Genomic DNA, 15922 nt, shown 5'->3' with positions numbered 1-15922 from the left:
AAATTTGTCATATATTTTTTAAAATACATGCTGAATAATATAATTAAAAAAGTTTATGTATCCATGATTGTACTCAATCTTCATTAAAACAAATAAAAAAAAAAAACAAAATCACAAAGTTACCTTCTCTTCTTTGGTTTTTGCCTTGGATACATCTCCCGCAAACACAATAAAAAAGGCAATCGTGAATAAAGTAAAAAGTAAAAATACAGCCTTATTTTACTTCCCTGTATGCCCTTTACAGAATTTCAATTAATTTAAAGTTTCAACTCATTCTTCCCAGAAGAGAAAGAAAAGATAAAAAAAGAAAGAAAAAAGACAAAAAAAGGAGTACATGGAGTTTAAGAGTAACTCATGTGTTGTTTTCCTACATATATGGACATTAGGAGCAAAATGCAGAGCGGGTTGAGATTTTGATAAAAGGAGCCCAGCGGTGCTTCCATAAAAGTGAGTTTTATAATCTGGGTATTTGAGTTTCAATCTTTAATTTCACTTAGTGAGGGTTAAAGTCTCTAAAGTTTGGAATTTTCTCAATTTTGGGTGCTTTCGTACTTAATGGAACATGATTATGATGAAGGAATGTGTATCTGATATCATGGTACATATTTGGCTTCTATAGTTTGATTGGAAATTAGTAGTAGTGCAAGTGTGAAACACAGAAATAGGATAAGACAATCGCACAAACCATAGACCATAAAAGAAAGAACACACTGCAAGAAGTAAATGTTCATAGCAGAAGTGTCGACAAAAGTTTGTCACAAATTGGAACTTCACACAGAAAACTCAAATTCATATCATAAGAAAATGAAATAAGTCCTACGAAAGCTTCCACATAAACTAAGCTATACATCACCATTTGAATCATCATAACACCCCCAAAAATTCCAACTTGGCCAGCATAGACTTGCAACAAAAATCATAACGAAATTTAAATACATACTTAGCAACACACCACATGACAAAGGAACTGTTTAAACTTGGAAGTTGCTCATAGTATTTTGACCATCACGAGTCTTCCTCAACCTCTGACCATTCTTCCTATTCGTAGAACCCTGCAAATCCATTTTTTATTATGTACACAAATAAGACCCCTACATATCCATCTTTCATTATATACACAAATAAAATCCTATGGATATACACCAAAGTTCCTACTAGCTAGATTTGCATTTTCTAAACTACCGATGTAAATATTGTTTCACCGGAGTCAAGACCACTAATAAAATATGATCCCCTTTGTGGGTAAAAGAAAAGTGGTCACTCCATTAAGGAATGCACAATTTCAATCACAGAATATGACATTTTAAACATGAATACGAACAATAAACCAAACAAATACGACCCACCGTGGCGATTGTCTGTGATAACATCTCTCGATTGGTTTCTTGTGTAGCAACAGTCTCAGTGGGTAACCCGTTCGGACACCGGGTACGTCGATGCCCTAACTCTCCACATGTGCTGCATTTCTGTCTCTTTATTCCCCTGGAACCAAGTGGCTCGTGTCCATGACCAGTGCCCTTTGTGCACACACCAACCGGATCACGCACCACATATTGCTCGAAATTATCGGTTCCCCCACCATCCGATCGTCCTACCCCATTCTTCAGTTCCAACACAAATGTGTCCCTAACCACCTTCTCCAAATACACTTTAAAATCCCCGTCCCTCATAGATGCAACTGCAGCAAACCTCTTACAATGATGCAGGAACATCCCTACTCGACTCTTATAAAGTGCTATTGCATCACCGCCGTCATCCATAATGCTTGGCTCCATGACGTGAGCCTTGGCGGCCTTCGACCACCGTTGAAGAACAAGACTCTTTGGAAGAGAGGCAACATCTAATCGCACCAACACTGCTAGTATGTAAAAACAGGGTAGGCCGAATGACTCCATCCTCAAACAAGTACAGTAAAAGGAATCGGTGCGGTGATCGTGTTCCACATTCCACTTCAACTCCGGCCTATGATACTTTTGTGTTACGTAAACAGATTTTTCCTCCATCTGCTTGCACTCCAAAATTATCGTACGAACGCATCTCTTTAAGGACTCACGGTAAAAATATATTTCCCTCGTGTAATTAACTGCACCAGATTTTTCCAACTTCGGGAATTGAGTCTGAAGAACAGGGGTCCCATACAACAATCGAAAATCAAGCTCCTCCTCGTTATCTCTTAGGAAATCCACACAGCGCTGGAAGTTTGTTACAACCTCCAAGATCCCATACCGACTCTTGATGCGTGAGCATCTTGTCTATCTTTTCCTAGTGAATTTGCATCTAAATTGTTGAATTTAATTAAGAATTAATTATATTTTAGCCTCTACAAATGCTATTTTGAGTTTTGTACAATACTGTTTATTTTAGGTAGCATTTGGCAGAATTTGATGGAGTTTCTGCAGAGAAAGAGAAGAAGCCAAGGAGATGACCAGCGAATACCGACGCGGACGCATGGCTCACGCGACCGCGCGGAATGGAGGAAATCGTAATGACGTGATCGCGTGCCTGACGCGAACGCGTGGACTGGAATCTGCACAAATGACGCGAACGCGTGGACGACGCGGACGCGTCACATGCGCCACATGCAGAAAACGCAGAAAAATGCCAGGGGCGATTTCTGGGCTGTTTTAACCCAGTTTCTAGCCAAGAAAATACAGATTAGAAGCTGCAGAATGAACAAATCAAGTGGTCCCCATCCATCCATTGAAGACTTGATTATTTTAATTAATTCGAATTTAAATTCAAATCTTAAATTAGGAAAAGATATTATTTTAAGTTTAATTTTAAATATTAGATTTTAAATTTATTAGGATTAGATATAAAAAGGGATCTAATGCCATCAGATGGGAACTCGGTACATTTTTACCTGAATCCTTATTTTCTCTTTTCCATGAGCAACTAAACCTCCACTGTTAAAGTTAGGAGCTCTGTCTATTTCTATGGATTAATTTTATTGCTTTTACTATTTTAATTTATGTATGGATTTATAATTTAAGAATTGTTTTCGCTCTTTATTTTATGAATTTAGGTGGAACGGAAGTATGACCCTCTTTCTATTTGAGTTCTTGTAAAACTTGAAAAAGCTCTTTACCTGAACAACAACTTGAAAACTATTTCTCCTAAATTTTAATTATCTGAGTTTAATAGGATAAGTGACATATAATCCTTTTACCTCTTGGATAATTAGAGTTTTTGTGGCATATAAACTAAAATTTGATTATCACCATCTAATTGGAACTAATTGACCAACAAATTGGCAGTTAATGAATTTTAGAGGAGACTAGGAAGGTCTAAGGAATTAGGGTCTAGTCACATACAATTTGCCATAAATTAAATCCTGCATAATTAAATTAGTTAGTAAGAAAAGTTAATCCGGAAAAATAGATAACTCTGAAACCTTAACTATCTTCTCCATATTTTTTCCAAAGTATTTACTTGCCTTTCTTCAATGTTTTTTATATTGTTTAATGTCTTTTATATTGCATCCCAACACTATTTTCTGTCTGTCTAACTAATCCTATCAAACGCTATTGTTGCTTAATCCATCAATTCTCGTGGGATCGACCCTTACTTATGTAAGGTATTATTTGGTACGACCCGGTGCACTTGCCGGTTAGTAAGTGTGGTTGTAAATACCGCACCAAGTTTTTGGCGCCGTTGCCGGGGATTGACTGTGATTAATAACTATTCGTTGTTTGATTACTTATATTAGATAATTTTTCTTTATTATTATATTTTTTATTTTATTATTAATTTTTATTTTGCATTTTTTTTACGTTATTTTTTTCTTTTCTTTTACGTTAATTTTTTTCCTTTACGTTATTAAATGGGAGATGATGATGAGTTTCATACAAGAAACCAGAGCCTCCATTAGAAACTTGGAGGTGCAAATGGGTCAAATGAGCAAGCAATTACCTGAAAGGTCTTCAAATACATTCCCTGGTGATACAGTGGTGAACCCAAGAGAAGATTGCAAGGCTATTCAATTGAGAAGTGGTAAGGTGGCTGGTTCTGAGACCAAGGTCAATGAAGATCTAGTTAAAAAGGAAGCTACAGAGGAGAAGAAGGAAGAAGTAGAGCACGCCCCTCCTAAGCGGGCAGACAACCCGTTCCCTGACTCTCTTGACACGTATCCCACCTTACCAAAGGCCCCTGAATACAAGCCAAAAATGCCATATCCTCAGAGGCTTCAGAAGGCGTCCAAAGAAAAGCAATTCTCTAAATTTTTAGATGTCTTCAAGAAGCTGCAGATCAACATCCCTTTTGCAGAGGCTCTGGAGCAAATGCCTCTCTATGCTAAATTTATGAAAGAATTGTTGACCCACAAGAGGAATTGGAAGGAACAAGAAACAGTGGTGCTAACCAAGGAATGCAGTGCTATTATTCAACACACCCTTCCTGAGAAGATGCCAGACCCAGGGAGCTTTGTCATTCCATGCACCATTGGAGAAGTCGGCATTCAGAGAGCTTTATGTGATCTTGGAGCTAGCATTAACCTCATGCCACTTTCAGTGATGAAAAAGCTTCAAATTGAGGAGGTAAAACCCACTCGTATTTCTCTTCAACTTGCTGATCTTTCTATCAAATTACCTGTAGGTGTTGTTGAAGATTTACTTATGAAAGTAGGACCATTTATCTTCCCTGTTGATTTTGTTATATTAGACATGGAAGAGGAGGTAAAACCCTCTATTATACTTGGTAGACCCTTTTTAGCTACAGGTAGAGCTCTGATTGATGTGCAAAAGGGTGAATTAACCCTGAGGGTCAATGAAGAACAGGTGGTCCTAAATGTTTTTGAAGCCCTCAAACACCCCAATGATTCTGAGGGGTGTATGAAAATATATGTTATTGAACCACTTGTTCAAGAAGTACTGGAAACTGAGGTACTTGATGATGTTCTAGATCCTATTTCTGAGTGTGAATTAGTTGAAGTTGATGATTCACCACCCCAAAAGGAGCTGATGAACACGCCAATTAAGGGGGAGGAAGCCCCCAAGCTTGAGCTCAAACCCTTATCCCCTTCTCTGAAATATGTGTTCTTGGGTGGAAACGATTCATATCCAGTGATTATTAGCTCTTCTTTGAAGCCTGAAGAAGAGGAGGCGCTTATTTCAGTGCTCAGGAGCCATAAAACAGCTCTTGGGTGGACCATTAGTGACTTGAAGGGGATTAGTCCAACTAAGTGTATGCACAAGATCCTTCTTGAAGATGATGCTAAACCAGTTGTGCAACCACAAAGGAGACTCAATCCAACTATGAAAGAGGTGGTCCAAAAAGAGGTAATGAAATTATGGGAAGCAGGTATTATTTACCCTATTTTTGACAGTCCTTGGGTAAGTCCTGTACAGGTAGTTCCCAAGAAAGGAGGGATGACAGTGATCAAGAATGAAAAGAATAAGCTTATTCCTACAAGAACAGTAACAGGATAGAGAATTTGCATAGATTACAAGAGGCTAAACACTGCTACAAGGAAGGATCATTTCCCCCTCCCTTTCATTGATCAGATGCTTGATAGGTTAGCTGGTCATGCTTTTTATTGTTTTCTAGATGGATATTCTGGATATAATCAAATTGCAGTGGACCCTCAAGATCAAGAGAAGATAGCATTCACATGCCCCTTTTGAGTATTTGCCTACAGGAGAATGCCATTTGGACTTTACAATGCTCTAGCAACTTTTCAGAGGTGTATGCTTTCAATTTTTTCTGATATGGTTGAAAAGTTTATTGAGATATTTGTGGATGATTTTTCTGTTTTTGGTAATTCTTTTGAATCCTGCCTTAAACATTTATCTCTTGTCTTGAAACGGTGTCAAGAATCAAACCTTGTTTTAAATTGGGAAAAATGCCATTTTATGGTTACAGAAGGCATTGTTCTTGGACACCGGATTTCAAGTAAGGGAATTGAGGTTGACAGAGCAAAGGTGAAGGTAATTGAAAAATTACCACCACCAACTAATGTTAAGGCAATTAGGAGTTTCTTGGGTCATGCAGAATTTTATAGAAGATTTATAAAGGATTTTTCTAAAATTGCTAAACCATTGAGCAACCTGTTGGTTGTTGATGTTCTTTTTGTCTTTGATTCTGATTGTCTGCATGCTTTTGAAACTCTGAAGGCAAATCTTACCTCTGCTCCCATTATAGCTTCCCCTGACTGGGATTTACCATTTGAATTAATGTGTGATGCTAGTGATTTTGCTATAGGAGCTGTTTTAGGACAGAGGCATGGTAAGCTTGTACATGTCATTTACTATGCCAGTCATGTGTTAAATGATGCTCAAAAGAATTACACAACTACAGAAAAGGAATTATTAGCTGTTGTGTATGCTGTTGATAAGTTTAGGTCCTATTTACTTAGTTCTAAGGTTATTGTTTATACTGACCATGCTGCTTTGAAGTACCTTCTAACCAAACAGGATTCTAAACCAAGATTAATCAGATGGGTGTTGCTCCTTCAGGAGTTTGATATTGAGATAAAAGACAGAAAAAGGGTCAGAAAATCAAGTAGCTGACCATCTCTCCAGAATTGAGCCTGAAGCAGGAGTACAACCACCCATAACTGTGACTGAGACGTTTCCAGATGAACAATTGTTCCTCATTCAGCAGGCTCCATGGTTTGCAGACATTGCAAATTATAAGGCCATGAATTTTATCCCAAGGGAGTACAGTAGGCAACAAGTGAAGAAGCTATTGACTGATGCAAAGTACTACATTTGGGAGGAACCATACCTTTTTAAAAGGTGTTCAGATAGAATTATCCGAAGGTGTGTCCCAGATGAAGAAAAATAGCAGACTCTTTGGCACTGTCATGGTTCTGAGTATGGAGGCCACTTTGGTGGTGAAAGGACAGCTACAAAGGTCCTTCAGAGCGGGTTTTACGGGCCGACTCTCTTCAGAGACTCAAGAGCATTTGTAAAGCACTGTGACAGATGTGAAAAAGCCACAAACCTCCCTGCCAACCATGAAATGCCATAGCAGAGAATTCTTGAGGTTGAGTTGTTTGATGTGTGGGGTATTGATTTCATGGGACCTTTCCCACCCTCACATTCAAACAACTATATTCTAGTGGCAGTCGACTATGTGTCCAAGTGGGTGGAAGCTGTGGCTTTGGCCACCAATGATGCCAAGGTGGTAATGAGCTTTCTTCAGAGATATATCTTCAGCCGGTTTGGTGTCCCAAGGACACTCATTAGTGATGGAGGAAGTCACTTCTGTAACAGACAGCGGGACTCTCTTCTGCATAGATATGGAGTCCGTCATAAAGTGGCAACCCCCTATCACCCTCAGACAAGTGGACAGGTTGAAGTTTCCAACAGGGAGCTTAAGAGGATTCTGGAGAAGACCGTCAGTGTTTCAAGAAAGGACTGGTCTAGGAAGCTTGATGATGCTCTCTGGGCATACCGGACAGCATACAAGACTCCAATTGGCATGTCCCCATATCAGTTGGTCTATGGCAAAGCCTGTCACTTGCCAGTTGAGCTAGAGCACAAGGCTTATTGGGCAATTAGGTATCTGAATCTTGATTCAGAAGCTGCAGGAATTAAGCGGATGCTTCAGTTGAATGAGCTTGATGAATTCAGATATTCAGCCTATGAGAATGCCAAGCTCTATAAGGAGAGAATCAAGCTACTGCATGATAAGAATATTGCCATCAGAGTCTTTGAGTCAGGACAAAGAGTGCTTCTGTATAATTCAAGGCTCAAATTCTTTCCCGGGAAGCTGAAATCCCGGTGGTCAGGACCGTTTGTGGTTACCAGAGCCTCACCATATAGTCATGTGGAAATATAGGAAGAAAATTCTGACAGAAAATTTACAGTGAATGGCCAGAGGTTGAAGCACTATCTTGGAGGAAAGATTGACCGCCAGAGGTCCACTCATCTGCTGAACTAGCAGAACTGATCGTCAAGCTAGTGACGTTAAAGAAGCGCTTGTCGGGAGGCAACCCAATAATTTCGTACCCTTCACTATTTTTCGTAGTAGTTTTCTTAGTTATTTTATTTTTATTGAGTTCTTACTAATTTTCTGATCATGCAGCTATGATCTTCCAGGAACCGAACACCTCAAGCTATAAAAAAAAGGGGGGCACACGACACGTAAGCGTCATTGACGTGAACGCGTCAATCAAGTGTGCGTGAAGATTAAATATTGACAGAGAGTTGCGCGGGAGTGGCGCTGGACTTATGCCTTTCGCACAAATGATCCACGCGAACGCGTGCCCCACGCGTTCGCGTCGCTTGTGATTTTCGCCACCCACGCGTCCGCGTCGCTCACGCGAACGCGTGACCTGCAGAATCGACGTAAAAGGTGTTTTGGCAGAGAGTTATGCTGGCTTGGGGCTGGAAATGTGCTACAAGCACAAAAATTGCCCACGTGGACGCGTCCCCCACGCGTACGCGCCATTTGACCAAACAGCCATCCACCCGTCTGCGTCGCTCACGCGAACGCGTCGTATGAAGATTTGGTTCCTAAGCCATGTGAACAGAAAGTCATGCGGGCGCGCAGCTGGCTTCGTGCGAATCGCGCAAAACCCAGGGTACGCGATCGCGTGCCTGACGCTGATGCGTCATTAAGGAAGTTCCGTGACGCACGCGAACGCATGCTCCACGCGAACGCGTCGCCTGTGCTGCCCAGTTTTCTTTCTCTCTCTCCTAATCCTAATTCTCTCTTATTCTCTTATCCTTTTATTTTTTCATCTTAATTTTTGTCTCTTCTATTTTCAGTTCTTATTTGCTTGAGGACAAGCAAACCTTTAAGTTTGGTGTTGACGCTTCGCGTAAAGGTTTTCTGTTTATTCTTATAGCACCAAAAGGGAGGCGAATCATCTTCGCGAAGAAGCACAACCTGAAGAATAAAGCGACCACTAGGATAATTAAGGTGGTTGAGTTCCTTTCATTTTTATTCCTCCCCTCTTTTTCTATGTTATGTTCCGGTTTCCTATTATTTTGCTTTGTTTGTTGCATGATCCTTTATCAGTTAGAATCCTAGGACTAGTTTAGTTTTCCTATTGCTTTAATTCTGAAAAGATGTCTCATGTATTACTCACTGAGCTTAAATCAAAAATAAAAAAAAATATAGGAGTGATATATTGCATGAGAAAGTGGGTCTATATTGAATAAAGTCTTATTTACTTAAATGTGGTGGTATTTTCTGTGATTCTGAATGCATGACATGAACAGTGCATAATTTTTGATAGTAAAGTTTATAAATGTTAAAATTGTTGGCTCTTGAAAGAATGATGAAAAAGAAAAATGTTATTGATAATCTGAAAAATCATAAAATTGATTCTTGAAGCAAGAAAAAGCAGTGAAAAACACAAAGCTTGCGAAAAAAATGTAATAAAATAAAGAAAAAAACACAAGAAAAAGAAAAAGCAAGCAGAAAAAGCCAATAACCCTTTAAACTAAAAGGCAAAGGGTAAAAAGGATCCAAGACTTTGAGCATTAATGGATAGGAGGGCCCTAAGGAATAAAATCTTGGCTAAGCGGCTAAATCAAGCTGTTCCTAACCATGTGCTTGTGGCGTGAAGGTGTCAAGTGAAAAGCTTGAGACTGAGCTGTTAAAGTCGTGGTCCAAAACAAAAAGAGTGTGCTTAAGAACTCTGGGCACCTCTAACTGGGGACTCTAGTAAAGCTGAGTCACAATCTGAAAATGTTCACTCAGTTATGTGTCTGTCGCATTTATGTATCCAGTGGTAATACTGGAAAACAAAATGCTTAGGGTCACAGCCAAGACTCATAAAGTAGCTGTGTTCAAGAATCAACATACTGAACTAGGAGAGTCAATAACACTATCTGAATTCTGAGTTCCTATGGATGCCAATCATTCTGAACTTCAAAGGATAAAGTGAGATGCCAAAACTATTCAGGATTGCAGTTGTAAACCCCACTATAAGAAGAGACATGAGCTTAATTGAACTCTCATTCTCATGCAAATTCACATCCTAAGCTTATATTAGTGTTGGTTGCTTGAGGACAAGCAACAGTTTAAGTTTGGTGTTGTGATGCGTGAGCATCTTGTCTATCTTTTCCTAGTGAATTTGCATCTAAATTGTTGAATTTAATTAAGAATTAATTATATTTTAGCCACTATGGATGCTAATTGAGTTTTTTACAATACTATTTATTTTAGGTAGCATTTGGCGAAATTTGATGGAGTTTCTGCAGAGAAAAAGAAGAAGTCAAGGAGATGACCAGCGAATACCGACGCGGACGCATGGCTCACGCGACCGCGCGGAATGGAGGAAATTGCAATGACGCGATCGCGTGCCTGACGCAAACGCGTGGACTGGAATCTGCACAAATGACGCGAACGCGTGGACGACGCGGACGCGTCACATGCGCCACATGCAGAAAACGCAGAAAAATGCCAGGGGCGATTTCTGGGCTGTTTTAACCCAGTTTCCAGCCCAGAAAATACAGATTAGAAGCTGCAGAATGGACAAATCAAGTGGTCCCCATCCATCCATTGAAGACTTGATTATTTTAATTAATTCGAATTTAAATTCAAATCTTAAATTAGGAAAAGATATTATTTTAAGTTTAATTTTAAATATTAGATTTTAAATTTATTAGGATTAGATATAAAAAGGGATCTAATGCCATCAGATGGGAACTCGGTACATTTTTACCTGAATCCTTATTTTCTCTTTTCCATGAGCAACTAAACCTCCACTGTTAAGGTTAGGAGCTCTGTCTATTTCTATGGATTAATTTTATTGCTTTTACTATTTTAATTTATGTATGGATTTATAATTTAAGAATTGTTTTTGCTCTTTATTTTATGAATTTGGGTGGAACGGAAGTATGACCCTCTTTCTATTTGAGTTCTTGTAAAACTTGGAAAAGCTCTTTACCTGAACAACAGCTTGAAAACTATTTCTCCTAAATTTTAATTATCTGAGTTTAATAGGATAAGTGACATATAATCCTTTTACCTCTTGGATAATTAGAGTTTTTGTGGCATATAAACTAAAATTTGATTATCACCCTCTAATTGGAACTAATTGACCAAGGAATCGGCAGTTAATAAATTTTAGAGGAGATTAGGAAGGTCTAAGGAATTAGGGTCTAGTCACATACAGTTTGCCATAAATTAAATCCTACATAATTAAATTAGTTAGTAAGAAAAGTTAATCCGGAAAAATAGATAACTCTGAAACCTTAACTATCTTCTCCATATTTTTTCCAAAGTATTTACTTGCCTTTCTTCAATATTTTTGATATTGTTTAATGTCTTTTATATTGTATCCCAACGCTATTTTCTGTCTGTCTAACCAATCCTATCAAACGCTATTGTTGCTTAATCCATCAATCCTCGTGGGATCGACCCTTACTCACGTAAGGTATTACTTGGTACAACCCGGTGCACTTGCCGGTTAGTAAGTGTGGTTGTAAATACCGCACCAACTCTCCACAAACCGCCCTAACTTTGCATGCAATGACTCACAACGGGATGTCCTTAGGCCGGCAAAAAAAACCCATGAATGTACGCGGTGACCCATGATAACTTCTTCCTATACAAATCCTTAACCCACTTGACTTCTCTGACCCCGCACTCCTCCACCATCGCCTCCCATTGCTTCTCAAACTCTTCAACTTCTATGTCAACCAACATACAACTTCTCAAAAGCATTGTGAACCGCGGCTTGCACACATTCACGGTTGCATTCCTCAGTAGGTGCCATGCACACAACCGATGATGTGCTTCAGGAAATACTTTTTGAATGGCTAAGCACATGGATCGATCCCCATTAGTTATTACCGCCTTAGGAGCTTTACCACCCATGCATTCCAAAAACTTTCTCAACACCCAAACATACGACACTTGAGATTCGCACGAGACCATGGCCGTGGCAAACACACATGTCTGGTTGTGGTGCTTGACCCCGGAAAACACAACAACTGGTAGATTGTACTTGTTTCGACCATACGTCGCATCAAAGGCAAGAACATCACCAAAGATCTTGTAATCATCTTGGCTACGCCTGTCGCTCCAGAAAAGGTCACACATATGTTGGTCTGGCCCAACTTCAAACCTCCAGAACATCTTTTCATCCCCCCTTACACATCTCTCAAAAAACCTTAGAGCCGCATTCACATCACCATTCCTTAAGGCACGTTGCCTCCTAACCTCATTATACATGTCTCTCTTTGTGAAAGGAACAAGGTTAAATCCACCTTCTTACGCAGCAATTGACTCATATATTTTTGGAATAGAAATCCCAACTTGCCTCAAGCTGTTCATATGGGCTAGATCGACATCAGAAATCTTCCAGTACGAAGGCAGGTACGGCACAAACTTTGCAGGTAGAAGATCGTGGTTATGATCATCTACAAAGCGTGAAACATACCAAATCCCGCTATCACCTTTTGGCTTTATCCTCATCTCCGCCAAACACCCACATCGCGTGACAACCTTGTGCTCCCGCTTTCGATCCTGCATCTCTAGCCATTTTTTGTTTCTGAAACCTTTTCTGTTGCATAAATACGTGTACCGAACTATTTCCCCCTTCTTATTTTTCAGTTTCTTTCCCTGCCTCATGGCAAAACCCTTCGCCCGGCTATATTGTTCATAGAAATGGGATGCCTCATCAGGGTTGTTGAATTTCATTTCCAATATCTCTGCGGCACTGTACATGACTGGTTCAGAGATGCCATTATCTTCTTCATCGCGATCCTCCAGCGGTTCTCCCTCCTTCTCTTCTGCTTCCATTCCAATATCCAGCGAGCTTTCCTGCAAAATGCAAGCACACCATGAAATCCCTTACTCTATTTCAACCACACGATAAACTTAAGTAAATACCAATTTAAATTTGTTGCAATAATTCTATCACTCTAATTCGATTATTTCTATCATATACAATGAAGAGAAAATGATTATTTCCAGTCGCACAAAAAAAAATTATTTTTTTCCCACACGCTCCTTATTAACTTATTACTAGTTACCAATCCTAATGATTGCATTTACATATATTAATAAAAAAATGTGATATAATATTTTCAATATTATATATTTATGTTTAATGATCTTTCTTTAAATGTCATCGAATGATTATTCATCTATTGTATTTTAATGATAATAAAAGAAAAATTCTACACACAAATGGTGGTTCCATTATATGGTGTTTCATAGGCAATTATAACATAGAGATGGGCTACTAATGAGTACATGCAAATTAACACAAAAAATTATTCATACCAATGTGTCGCAAAGCCATTCACCACTTCCACCAAGGCCACCTACTGGCTCAACACCTCCAATCTCGAATTCCGACACTGTTCCGCTACATGACCCCATTTCGAACATCACTACCCTACGGCCATGCACCAAGTTGTCTCACTAAGAACCGCATTCAACAATACTAAACAAATCAAGCCAAAAGAGTGAAAATCACAAGAAAATTGTGGTCTAAATTACTAAATTCAAAGAGTGAAAATATTTTTTTACTTAAGTGGGTTCACACTTTTAACTAATATCTTGGAGACTCACTTGCATAGAATAATGCAGATTTATTTCATTTATACATTAATTTGTTTTCATCGTTAATGTTGATCACACAAGTAACTAACACTCTTGTAATATATTCCAACTCATAATTTTGAAATTACAACAATTTTTTATTTTACACACCAAACACCACCAAACAGTACATATGAATTTAGCCTGCAACAGGAACTTTCATAGTTATTCATAATTTATTTTAAATACTGATATTATATGGTAAACATTAGTACACAAGAGGGATAAGATATAAGTTTTCATTCAGCTGTGAACTGGTATTGACTTGATTAACGAACTAAAATCACCAATTTTTTAGAATTCTAAGTCATATATCCAAAGAAGAGTCTTAAACTATAGTTACGAGAAATAATTTACCTGAATTCATATAAACAAAACTGAACATGAGTGATTATGATATTCCTAAAACATATATCAACTGTATTTTAGTGACATATGACTATTTCTAATTCCTCATACAAAATCCATAAAAGATAAAGGAAAAAAAAACCATTACAGCTTCAAATTAAAGTACTCAAAATCTAAGTACCCAAGCTTATCCACTTAATTGAACAATAGCAATATAGAGTTTTGGAACATTTATTTTCATGAGTATAAACAAATTTGCTATAACTTTCCAAAGAGACAATAATAGAGGAAATGAGAGAAAGGGAAGCAGGGCATATATAGAATTTTAATTGGAATGTCACTATACGGCATTCCACAATAATCAATTTGTGTTCAACCCACTTTTATTTGTTTGTATCTTTCATATACAACTTGAGTATAACAATGTTGATCTTTTTATTTGCTTCTCTATACAAGCAAATATATAATAAAGAAGGGCTGAATATGACATTTATGCTGGACCACTTATATTGTGATGCTTACTACTAAGTACTCAGTACTCATAAACATATACATATTTATCCAAATGGCATTAGTAGCAACAGCAAGCTTGCTACAGGCTAGGCTATGGAGTCGAAGTCACTCCAATTCATGGGATACAACCCACACTCCAACAACAAATAACGATAATTATCAATACCAAATTTTCTCACCTCTTATGGAAGCAACAACAACATGCTGGCTTATCCTTCGCCACCGACGACACACACCTCCGTCGTGTTATGGCAACCGGCAACTCCACCCCCAACTCTTTCTCAGATGCTTTTTCACAACACTAACACCACTTTTCCTGCCTCCTGCCCTACCAATTACAACCCTTTTACCTCCAACAATAATTCCGGGCCGACGCACACCTCTGTCGTGTTGAGGCAACGACCCACGCCACCACCCCCAGGTCCTTCTCAGAGTCTTCCACTGACAATAGTTTTCCAGCCTCCTTTTCTGCTTAATACAACTCTTGGACCTCTAACAATAACTCTGGGCCACAACTAAATGGCTCAGGCCCATGCCCTCCATCATTTATTACAAAAACGACTTTAATAAAATAGGAATTCATCAACAGCCTAGAACTGATTATTCTTGTCAATTGATTAAGAGATATAGGGTTATTTTTGCCATTTCATCCTTTACTACATGACAAAATTCAGCAACTTACCTTTTCATGTCCTGAATACCGTGTTCCGATACTTTTGTCCAGAACACTAGATAATTTTTCTATAATATAGAAAAATTATCACGTGTTCTGTTATACTAGCATGGAACATCATGTTCTTTTGTACTGTCCGGTTTCCATTATATATTTATCTTGTAGTGAAGAATTTAAAGATAATTTTATCCCTCAAAGTAAAACTAAAATGACCCATTTGTCAATGGTTGAGTTTCTAAACTCCTGGCTTGGCTACCAATAGAGTGTGAACCAATTTGTTCCACTAAGAATTAAATATTTACGCCATTCTTAAAATACACACCATTAGTAACATATTCTAGCATATTTAGTTTTATATTTATTAACAAATCATTTAGTTTTTTAATAAAAAATTATAAACATATTCACTAGCTACCTTGGTAAAAATAATATTATATAAAATAAGCAAATAATATATATCAAAATGAAATTTATTTTTTAAATATTAACATTACAATTTAAAATATTTAGCTCTTCTTGCTAATTTTTTTTCAAAATCAATTCTTATACTTTTAATTTGTCTTTTGAAAAGCTTAAAAATACAACTCTGACAACATTCTCATTCAAATCTTTTAAAATACTTGTTGGACATCTAATTTTCTAAAAACAAAAATTCGTACTAAGAATATACATCTAATAGATTTAATGACAAAGAAAGAATATTTATTTTTTTAATGGCTTCACTAAGTCTAATCCATAGATTTTGAATTGATTTCAATCGATATATTTTAAATTTTAGTTTTTACGAAAAAAATTTTAGTTCGTAATATAAAAATTTAAATTTAGTTTTCTAATAATATTAGATTTTTCTTATTCTGTTGCCCTATGTATCTAAAG

The 15922-nt window shown here is 37.8% G+C and overlaps 2 protein-coding genes across 2 annotated transcripts; both read right to left on the bottom strand.

The window, feature by feature from the left end:
• LOC107647210 (protein FAR-RED IMPAIRED RESPONSE 1-like) lies at positions 11452 to 12135 on the bottom strand. The gene has a single exon (XM_016351321.1). It carries the CDS (start codon positions 12133 to 12135, stop codon positions 11452 to 11454), a length of 684 nt encoding a protein of 227 aa, XP_016206807.1.
• On the bottom strand, positions 12175 to 13290 carry LOC107647209 (protein FAR1-RELATED SEQUENCE 5-like). Its single transcript, XM_016351320.1, has 2 exons — positions 13192 to 13290; positions 12175 to 12726 (listed from the first exon to the last, which is right to left on the bottom strand). The coding sequence occupies exons 1-2, from the start codon at positions 13288 to 13290 to the stop codon at positions 12175 to 12177; spliced, it is 651 nt and encodes a 216-aa protein (XP_016206806.1).

This window comes from Arachis ipaensis, chromosome B06, assembly GCF_000816755.2.
Source record: "Arachis ipaensis cultivar K30076 chromosome B06, Araip1.1, whole genome shotgun sequence".
NCBI lineage: Eukaryota > Viridiplantae > Streptophyta > Magnoliopsida > Fabales > Fabaceae > Arachis > Arachis ipaensis.
This window is presented reverse-complemented; position numbering and strand designations above follow the sequence as displayed.

Excerpts from the sequence above, each read along its gene's own strand:
- LOC107647210 (XM_016351321.1), bottom strand. The coding sequence starts at position 12,135 with ATGTATAATGAGGTTAGGAGGCAACGTGCCTTAAGGAATGGTGATGTG.
- LOC107647209 (XM_016351320.1), bottom strand. The coding sequence starts at position 13,290 with ATGGGGTCATGTAGCGGAACAGTGTCGGAATTCGAGATTGGAGGTGTT. Across the intron at positions 12,727-13,191 it reads AATGGCTTTGCGACACATTG|GAAAGCTCGCTGGATATTGG; the intron begins GTATGAATAATT and ends TGCATTTTGCAG.